General features: G+C 48.3%; 1 protein-coding gene across 1 annotated transcript; it reads left to right on the top strand.

Moving 5' to 3' along the window:
* The first annotated feature begins 5,025 nt into the window (after positions 1–5,025).
* On the top strand, positions 5,026–5,705 carry LOC146195129 (uncharacterized). Its single transcript, XM_084597695.1, has 2 exons — positions 5,026–5,115; positions 5,493–5,705. The coding sequence occupies exons 1-2, from the start codon at positions 5,032–5,034 to the stop codon at positions 5,658–5,660; spliced, it is 252 nt and encodes an 83-aa protein (XP_084453821.1). The 5' UTR covers positions 5,026–5,031; the 3' UTR covers positions 5,661–5,705.
* Positions 5,706–10,862: the final 5,157 nt, after the last annotated feature.

Genomic DNA, 10,862 nt, shown 5'->3' with positions numbered 1-10,862 from the left:
AGGGCGAATTGTCGGTGCTTCGATATATACCAGGCATTCAGAGGAAGCGGATTCCCTGGCCATAGCCATCGTTATCACGACACGGCACCAACAGAGACAGTCGCCGCATGGAGGAGTTTGTCATCGTAGTGACAGACTTCCATATTCCATAAAACTTCAAGTGAATATTTTGCTGAAATACTTCACGCAAGGGTGAGCATGTTATTGCAGTCGGCTCTCCGGTTCACATAAAAAATGGGCACAGGGACAAGAAAGCCTAGAAGGGAACGAGATGCCAATCGAGCTTTCACAAACTGGACGCATTCCCATCTTTACCTCAACCCCTTCCTAAGGACCGTGCAATGACTGATTAGAACAGTCTAGGCTATAGAAAGAGATCATATCTACACAAATAACCATCCTCCTCGGACTCCATACGATATGGACTGCATGAGGATACAAACACAATAATTAATATTCAGAAATATTAGTTCCCCAAAATTCCCATATTAGTGTCGTTCATGCGGAGTAAGCCCACGCTATATTATACCTCTTGGGAATGCTAGGAAAATTAAACCCGAACTGTAAAATTGTCACACCCGGCATACGAGCACTGGGAGACTTCCCTGTCCGTCGACAGCCTGGACCAGCAAGCCTCAATCATTTAGTTAGTCCGCGAGCCAGCTGCCGCCAGCGAAGCTCTGGAATACAGGAGCACCGACCATCAAGCTGCTGTCAATTCTTATTTCAGCCAAATACGTTTTTCTCTCTCTAAACTGCACGAAGCGCATCGTCTTCTTCCTGCCTATGACGAAGATTATTGATGAGAAAGAAGATAGAACATCCCCGCGTGACGCACAGCAGAAATGGCGGATCAGGCGACCCAGACGGTAAGCGCCGCTCTCATTGTGCAAGTCGCTTCGGTGCTAATACGGCGCCGAAGCACGAATGGCACGCCCCTTTGGGGAACTGTACTTACCCTGTAGGCGTTGCAAGGGTGTCCACAAAAAACTCACTGGTGTCTCACTGGTGTCCACAGAAAACAAGTGAGACAGTTACTGCGCCTTTCCCTTCCTACAAATAAATCAGTAAGGGGCGGTAGAAAAGTCGGCGAATGAGAGCCGGAAGTTGGCGGAGATAAGGTGGCCTCATCTGGCGGGAGACCGGATTAATTTAATCGTAGATATATTGCAAAAGCATTTGCTCTATAAAGGGAGATGTTAGACACCTACGGCTACTGATGGTGTTGACCTGCCCAGCAGAGGTTGATGGTGGAGCAGCGTCCGCACTACATTAGGTGGAGATGTCTGTACCTTCATACTATAAGAAGCGCCACATTAGCTACAACTATCACTATTTTCGCATGTCCTTCGATTAGGACTTGAGATATAGGAGTGATATGTCTATGCAGCTGTGGCGTACTAATCTCTACTCCCCACGCCGCCGCAGCACGATGGTGGCGCCGTCTCTCCTAAACTACACGCCAAGGACAGCGATCCACCCTTCTTTGATGAAGGGCTGATGCAAGCCGGCGAGCAGCAGCAGCAGCCCTCAGCTACCGACGGTGAGTAGCGCACTGGCATAAACAATGACGACCTCCGTTACCCGCAACTTCGACTCGCTACCTGCATCTTCGAACTTCAGCGAAAGCTAGTGTGACGTAATCCTGGGTTCGACGGCAACGTTTCCGTGCAGGCGAAATTGAGTCTTCCCTGGGCTGCGCGGTGTCAGTCAAAATTCAAGAATCTCAGGTGGCCTGAATTAATTCCGTGCCCTCCACTGCGGCGTTTTTCGTGATCTACGGGCGACTTTAGACTCTATTGCCATAATTGCCCAGCTGAAAAAGCTCGCACAGGTGATCCCGTCTTCAGTAGCAAGAACTATAAGCTTGGAGCACTGGCGGGTGTTGCGGTGCAGCGCGACGAACAAAAACGGGGCTACACGAATCCACTGTTTTCGAGCACTGCACTCATCCGACTGCGCTCAGGTTGGTCCTTATCTTGCGAGCTGCCTCTTCGTCATGTGATTTCCGGTTGCGCTTTCGCCCGTGTAGCGGTGTGTATCTTTTCCTTACGTGTCCGGACACCTTCTGTCCAGCTCATCCTAACACAATACAATCCCGCGGCAACAGAATGCCACGGCATTGGAGGCAAAACTACAAATTCTCGTCTTCACCAAATATAATAACCCGGCGGTAAAACAATCCCGCCTTCCTACAGCTGACTTCGGCCAGTTAGAAAGCTGCGAGGCGAATGAGTTTTTACTATTTCTGTGGCCCTCTCGGAGATGGCCTCTGCACTGCAGTATAATAACAATAATTGGTTCACAGGAAGGCAAAGGCGCAGCATTTGTCACGCTTGTTTCTGAGGGCACCTGAACCGCGCCGTAAGGGTAAGGAGGAAGGTTGGAGTGAAAGTTAAAAGAGAGAAAGAAGAGTCGTAGTGGATGGCTGCGGAGCTGCTTAGACCACCTGGGGATCTTTAACATGCGCTCACATCGCACAGCGCACGGACGCCTCTTCGTTTTCCCTCCATCGATACGCAGCCGACGTGGTCAGGATCGAACCCGGGTACTCCGCTGATTGACGCACTGTTACTGGATGCTCCCAGAGTTGTCTCCAGTTCGGTCCTACGGCGCAAATTGACCTTGCAGTGCGATCTGCAGGCGGCAAGCGGGCGGAGCGGTGGGTTGCGTGGTATATCACACTTCACTCCATCTCGAATTCGGGTGGGAAGAATTAAGGGGGCACCTAAGCTACGCTTTAAAAGGTATAGCGTTAGGTATAGCGATAGCGTTATTGGCTCTCATCTACACCGACCTCCCTTGAGAGTCCTCGTTCCCGTACATGCCCTCGCCTAATAACTCCTAATTGGATCGTGTAATATAACACGCATGCTCATAGTCATAGAGTCGTTAGTTACCACTTCGTGTGAAAGACCACTCTACACAGAGATAACCAGTATTATACAGAACCTGCATAACGGGCATCCTTATCCTTGGAGAAGCGTGTCTGACTATAAAACGAAAATTTCTAAGGGGCAATAACCTCACACAATCTCATCAAATCACTGGTCTCTCATACGGTGCACATCATTATCATAAAATTTCTTCCATAATTTATGTTAATATACAAGAAACTATGAAATCTTACGCAATTATATGCGACTTGTATGTGATTTCTTACGTGAATTGAGTGAGACTGTATGAGAAAATGTGAGGTTATTTCCTCATACAATTTTTTCAATAGGGTAGGGAAGACAAGAGTCCGGTGGACTCCATTACTGTCTAATTTGCCTATCTGAAAGGAGAAGCCTGAGTTGACTCCTCCTGCCATCTCGGCCACGTCACGTGCTCTCGTGACGCTACAACCCACCGCGGCCAATCAGTACCGGGATACCACTTGCCAACTACCACCTACCAGAGTCGTGCCCATGATTATGTTGGGCACAACACCGGCGCCAACACCGACGTCGCATTTTCTGGAGAACGTTAACACTACCCGCTAAAAACATGGATGCTTTTGACTGCAATAAGAAATAAAAATAATCTGTATGGCGTAAAGGAAGGCAAGGTAATCTAACGTATACCGGGCGCTTCAGGGAAATTAACCCGGCACTCATTTTAGACAATAAGCTTTTTGAGGTATCCTGACTGCCTCTTCAGTATAATAAAACCACTGCATTGCCAGATGTTACAAAAGCAGTGAAAACGTTCAAGTGGCTACCAGATTTCATGTAATTAATTTTTTTGACATGTTTTGTGAGGTTTAACATTCTGAAGCCGCTCAGACTACGAGGAGCGCCGTAGTATATGAAGCTCCAAATAAATTGAGAACATTTGGGCATTTTTAACATGCATTTCATACAGTATAATTTAGCTGTTCAATTAGACACCTGTTTTAATTAGAGATTCGTGGCCGCCCGTTAGTAACAGTTCCAGAAGTGCTTAATATTTTGAAACTGATTGCCCTGGGCGCTGTGACTTAACAAAGTTTGACCCTCTTAAGCCGAAAGCTGAGCGCTTTCGAAGAGCCGCAGTATACATCGATCAGACCATGGTGTAAATGTCTCGTTACCTTTTCTCTATCCTGTGGTCTGGAGCAGCACTTCAGCGTGGGCAGGCAGAGGAGTTGACTTAGCACTTGTGCGTTGCAGTGAGGTGCGCTAAAGACGTTGCTTTGAACGCGTAGTTTTCAAAAGCGCGTGTCGTTTGGAGCGAGATAGCAGAATTTTTCTCATCCATAACGACTTCGAAATTATTTAAACATATGGCTACTAACGACCGGCATCAAACTTCTTTTTGCAGCTAGGCATATCACAGTTCCTAGTTCATCTCATTAGTAAATATTTTTCACCTACTGTCCGATTACCTTCACGGATGTTATTGTGCCGCAGATACCGTCTTCGCATTTCGGATAGTCTGTATATAAAAATTAGTAGTGGGCAAAGACGTCAATACCCTTCCTAGTAGTGGGATTCCCTGAAACGCCTAGTATATAAACACTGTACGCACCATCTATCCTTGACATCCATGGGCTAAGGCGCGCATTGCCTTCAGTCGCACGCATGACATGGACTCAGGGGGCAGTGCTGTCATCCATCTCATCGCGTGTTCAAGTGCTATCACCCCTTGACGAAAATAAGTGACGGCAAATAAAAAAAAAAAAAAAACTAAAGACAGCTTCACATGGCATCCTTAGCAATAGTGAGGCAAACATAGTAGTGAGGTATTTTAATGCGGAGCATGAACCAAACCAGTGAAAATGTTTCGGATTCCCCATGAGAACCGAAATTATTACGCGTGAAAGAACTTGCATTCATCTGGGTTCGTTCATTTGCCGTACGTAACGAGTGACGCTACTGCGTTTTGCTTCATTGTGAACAAATCTTCCAATGCGAAGCCGAAAGTCGTTTCCATCTTCCTTCATGTGGTCGGCGCCATTTGCTCTTGTCATGTACTCCCCCCCCCCCCCCCCCCCCCCCCCCTTCTCCACCCTGGCAATACGGGATACCATCAGAACTTTGACTGTCCCCTGGCGCAGAGCTGGCCAAGATGGTGGCGAAAATGATGAGCTGCTCTCCGATGGACGTGGGGCCAGACGGGGGATCTGCGCCTGGAGACGACTTCTCAGAGATGGTCTGTGGCACCGGCAAAGCTTAAGTATCTCCACTAGTCGACAAGCATCAAAGCGCACGTGATTGCTTACTTTATTCCTGAAGTGCCAGTGTTACCGTCGCTTTCCTTAATTGAATAAATAACCCCACCATGTGTTTCTATGGCGGGGAAATGCGCTAGCGTCCCAAGGCTGTGGTATCTGAAGGCACGTCATATATATTCCACATGTGGTTGGAACTGTAGTCCAGAATCTTCAATACCAAGGCGTGGCACACAGACAGTGCTGCTGTGGTCCCTATCACCCCATTGTCATACCTGTTAGTGTGCCTTTCGCCCATGTTCTGAGGAACGCCCTGCATGGCCATGTGTCATAATCCCCAAATACCTTCGACTCGCAGATGCGCGGCCTGCTGGCCAAGGCCGAGCAGCCGGGCGCCGAGGAAGAGGACGCCGTGGAGCGGGTGGAGCAGCTGGTGGCCGAAGGTAGGGGAGTGCTGGAGAAGTTGATGGAAGCGATGCACACTCTGATCGGCAAGGGACTGAACGAGCAGACCACCGAACACTGAGTCTGCGGCCAGTGACGAGAACGCTGGCGGCGAAGTAACGTTGCACGAGACGAACTGGTGACTGCGTCCTTCTCGGCGTTGAAGCACGTGGTCACACGGCCCTTTGGCGGAAGCCTCGAAATTACACGCAACGTTGCGTCCCCGAGAAACCCACTCTGTCTCCTTTTTCTTGTAGTCACACCAGCCATTCGGCCTTTAAAGGGCCCCTGAAATGCTGTTTGGGATAAAATTCTAATATGTGAAATTCATAGAGGTGGTCTTTGTGAGTATTCTAGTCGAATTTGAAAGCTTCGTGGAGCGTACAAATAATTTTCTTAAAGTATAAGCCTGGTGACTGCTCACAGCTGATTTGGGCGACATTTCTCCACACACAAACGTCCCCACTGATGCCATTGAGACTGCTGGGCGCGTCTGCTCACTGCTTACGCAAGCGGGACGGGCATGGCGTTGAATTGAGGGAGGAGAGGAGCAGCATCATTTGCAATCGCACATATGTTCAGCCCCAATGAAGTTATATTAAGAATTTTTGCGCTGCGCAGAATATTGATAGGATATCTATGCTGTTCATACGCGTTTTATAACCTTAGTAAATAGTTTTTCATGGGCCATTTAAGTGCTGTTATGGAACGCGACACTACGGTAGGCAAGTCTCAGGCACTCGGAACACATGCTAAACTAAGATACACGCAACGTGCACACTGATGCATTTTTTGCTAGACTGCATTGACAGCACACAGATAGCGCGGACACCTATGTACAGCATGGTTCGGTGCAACCAGTCGACGCCCTATATATACTGGTGGCTACCTGTGGAAGGTTGAAGACTAGTCTGCCAGTACCAATCAGCTTTCGCTGAATAATGCGCTAAGCTGCTAGCCTAGCTGCTCAGGCAACAAGCAAATGCTAACTCACTGTCATCGTCATTTTAATTATAGGGCGCGCTCCCCATTATTTGTTTTCGCCAGCAAACGGAGGAGATCCAGTTTATGAACAGACAACAGAGGCGGATTTAAGAGGGAGGCGCAATTCTTTCTCCTCGCTGGTTGCCTCTTAGCGGGTTAAACGGCGATTGTTATCGAGAGGTGTCTTGAACGATTCGCACTAGGTGCCCACGGCAAAACCACAAATGAGGCGGTACAGGAAGATATGGGCTAGACATCATTGGAAGTACGGGAAGCTCAGAGTAAAATATTATATGAGGAACGCCTGCGAAAATTGAACAGTAACAGATGGGCAGCTAAAGTAAATACCTATACCTAAAAAGCGTTGACTCACAACGGAGGAAAATAACTGGGAAACTAACTAGTAAGTATGCTAGTCACAAGGACGGAGAAATAAAGAGCGTTAAGCAACAGGTGAAAAATACAGAAGGTAAAAATTGGATAAATTCTATGGAAAAGAAACAGTGTGTAATTCTACCGAAATTGGAAAAGGCAGATCAGGAAGGAAGCTTTCTTTGATAACTCAAGAGGCTGTGCCCTACTTTTTGAAGCTAGATCAGGGTGCCTTAGAAGACGCAGCTGCAAAAAGAAATTTAACAATGAAGATGACGCATGTGCTGTATGTGGTAACTCCAGTGAAACAATTGACCATATTATACTCGAATGTAATGGTATCCATCCGGAAGTTGATTCAGGCGCAGTCACTGTTCCTGAAGCTCTGGGGTTTAGAGATGCCAGTGGCCGGGTGAATAAACCGGCGGTGGAAGCTAGCAAAAAACGACTGGAAGATTGGTGGCTTAAAAGCAGAGAAGTGACATAATGTTAGTAATGCAGGAAAAAAATTTGATAGAATGATGGTATAGTTAACCAAACAATAGATATAGCTACTGCAACCACCCCGTTTCAAAGGGGACGCTCCTATATTCCATCCATCCATCCATCCATCCATCCATCCATCCATCCATCCATCCATCCATCCATCCATCCATCCATCCATCCATCCATCCATCCATCCATCCATCCATCCATCCATCCGTCCATCCATCCATCCATCCATCCATCCATCCATCCATCCATCCATCCATCCATCCATCCATCCATCCATCCATCCATCCATCCATCCATCCGTCCGTCCGTCCGTCCGTCCGTCCGTCCGTCCGTCCGTCCGTCCGTCCGTCCATCCATCCATCCATCCATCCATCCATCCATCCATCCATCCATCCATCCATCCATCCATCCATCCATCCATCCCGTTGAGAGAACGGAATCACGCAAACGGGAGGGGTGTCACTCCCACCAAGCAAGACATTTTACATGGGCAAACCACGATCAACTCTACTTTTTCTACAAAAATTGACAGACTAATACATGGCTGAGATGGTAGTGGTGGCAAACGTTTTCGTTTTCTACAAGAACATATTTGGGCCCAGGCTCTATTGGCCCAGCTCCAAACATATCTTGGTGACGCTCCAATTCCGGAGCCTTAATGGCGTCTAACGCTGCTTACGCCCTGGCGACCAAGGTCTGCTTGGACCGTAGGGCATGACAGCTTAGCAGGTCCTGACCACGTGCAAAAACTTCCGAGTAGATCGATCCACACAGGCTGCAGCCACCATCAAATTCTGTATTGAAGTGTTTTAACAGTGCCGGACACAGCATTCTATTTGTAAAAACATTTGTGAAGTAGCCTCTCTTCCCCTCTCTGGAGACCCTAACGGAGTTCCGGAAAGCGGGGGTGGATGCCTTTTTAATATGTTGTCTTTGAATGTGATCAGATGTTGGGTTGACTCTTCCTTGTTTCCCCGAGCAAGTTGAGTGTCGGGGAGAGAGCGCGCGGGCCGCCTGATCGGCAAACGTGTTGCTCAGGGGTATGACCGGGAGCCCAGATGAGATTGTAATTTGGAGGGCCGGCTGACCGATAGCAACTCTGTTGGATGCGCTAGGCAAGAGGAGGTATCCAACCTGGCTCTACTTCCGAGAGGCACTCTTCGAGTCGGTCATGATGTGTATTTTCACTTATTGGAGGAAGCGGGTGAGCGCAATCGCGATTTCCTGTGCATGTATTGTGCTGTGGACGAAGAACGTGAGTCCTACCACTGTGTTGTGGACCACTGGCGCGGTAAACCCCCTCCCACGGTAGGATTCGGCAATGTCCACTTCATATGCATGTTGTCGACCAATGTAGCTCCAGTGCTTCCGCACGAGCGACGGCCACTGTATATGGTCAGAGTGTGACATGTTGCAATGGATGGGTCGGACCGTGAGGGGGCATCGCCAGAGTTGTGGCGCTCGTACTCTTTCCTCAAAAGTGATGGTGCATTGGATGAGTAGTCAGTATAGTGCCTGTAGTAGTCAGTCAAGGATGCGGCCACCGGATGACGTCAGATGGGACCGCCCCCTTGGAAGAGTGACCCATAAATCAGCTCCCAATTATAAGCACATATGTCGTCCGTGTGTGGAGGAGCACGTAGTTTCAGGACAGCGTAGAGTATTATATTGAGGCGCCTCATCTTCGTGCAGAACGTACGTTACCGCGGTTAAAAAAGTACCTGCATTATAGAGCAACAGCTACTTTGATCCAGAATGAAGACTATGAAGCTATAAACAGAAACTACGCTCACTAACATCCATTTTCCCACATCCAAAGCAAACATGGCACTGGATGTTAAAGGGAAAATGTTCACGAGCAAAAATCGTACCTTTCAAAGAAAAATAGCCTGCCATGGCTAAGGCGATATTAGAAGCTTATATTTAAGATGTCGCGGTTGGCCATGACTGAAAGAATTGCGCTAAGCATTAGGAAAATACGGGAATACAGACAAACGAAGTGCGTACTTTGAACTAAGTACGAAGTACCTTCAGTACGGAATACCAATCATAGCCCCCGCTCTTGTCTTGTTGAATATAGTGTTAGTCGTGAATTCGTTGACCGCAACGATATTTATTCACTCGTCGATGTCTAGGCATACAGAAGCACCCTTTGGCGCCGCGCTTGAGGGTACAAGTGGTAGGACGCGCATGCAGTCGCTTCAGGTGGAAGTCGGCGCAGTAACGTTTTTCAAATGGGATTTTACAAACAGCACCAGCTTTCTGGCAGTTTTCATCCACGGCAAAGACTCTCTGAAGACGCCAAATTAGAGGCGACTGCCACTTCTGTATTAATGCTTAATTAAATGGGCTTCTTTCATTGATGACAAAAGACCTTAAGAGGTGGAAAAGTACGGCTGGTATTTTCAATATGTGGAAGGCTACAGAAGGGCATGTGTTCAGTTCAGTTCAGTCGTTCAGTCGTGTCCGACTCTTCGTGACCCTATTGACCATGTCACGCCACGCTTTCCGGTCTCTCACTATCTTCCTAACATCACATAACTTCATCTGCAGTGCCTCGAGGATGCCATCTAACCATCGCGTTCGCTGCCTACCCCTTCTCCGGCGACCCTCAACCTTTCCCAACATCAAATCTTTCTCCAGCGACTCCTCTCTTCTCATCTCTTGGATTCGTGCCCACAATAAAAGACATAATGGTCGCCGGAGTTAAATTCTCCCATTCCGGTCCACTTGAGCTCGCTGATACCCAAGATATCAATGTTCAATCTGTCCATTTCTCGCTTGACGATATCCAGTTTACCTTGCGTCATAGATCTTACATTCCATGTTGCTATGTGATACATCTCCTTGCAACATCGGACTTTCCGGTCGCTTCCCGACACATTCACAACTGAGCGTCCTTTTGGCTTTAGCCCAAGGGCAGGTGTAGTGCGCCAGTATTACTGCGACAGAGGGCAATGGTGATGGCTAATAACTTTCACTTCTCCCTTTCCTTCCGAAGAAGAAAAACGCGAAAGCTTGTGGCTGGCGCGTGTCTTGAAAACCACGTCAGACTTGAGTACGACAGGGCGGCATTCGAAAGCGCTGACTTCAGTGTATACCTTGATCCTTCACGGCCCAAGATGATCGACTAGACCTGTGTAAAACGCTCCGGGTCCTGCGCAAACTGAGAAGCCTTTAGGAAATTCGGCTTTGGAACATTTCCTGGCGTTAAATACGACTGCAAAACTTTGGGTTCTCTTTACGTGTTTTGTCGCCCCATGCTGGAGAAAGTGTTCCGAATGAGGAAAACGAAGAGCACCCCGTTCGCCGCAGCCAAGGATCCCCGAACGCAGGGTGCCCCCCATCTTAGGAGTGCCAGCACAATCCAACGAAGACATGTCCGAGCACGTCAATTCAGTGAGTGTGTACACGCGCGCCTGGGCCGGGGTGC

This window comes from Amblyomma maculatum, chromosome 3, assembly GCF_055883805.1.
Source record: "Amblyomma maculatum isolate TAMU_Amacu chromosome 3, ASM5588380v1, whole genome shotgun sequence".
Taxonomy (NCBI): domain Eukaryota; kingdom Metazoa; phylum Arthropoda; class Arachnida; order Ixodida; family Ixodidae; genus Amblyomma; species Amblyomma maculatum.
Note: the sequence above shows the minus strand (reverse complement) of the source record. Positions and strands in the feature narration are given on the sequence as shown.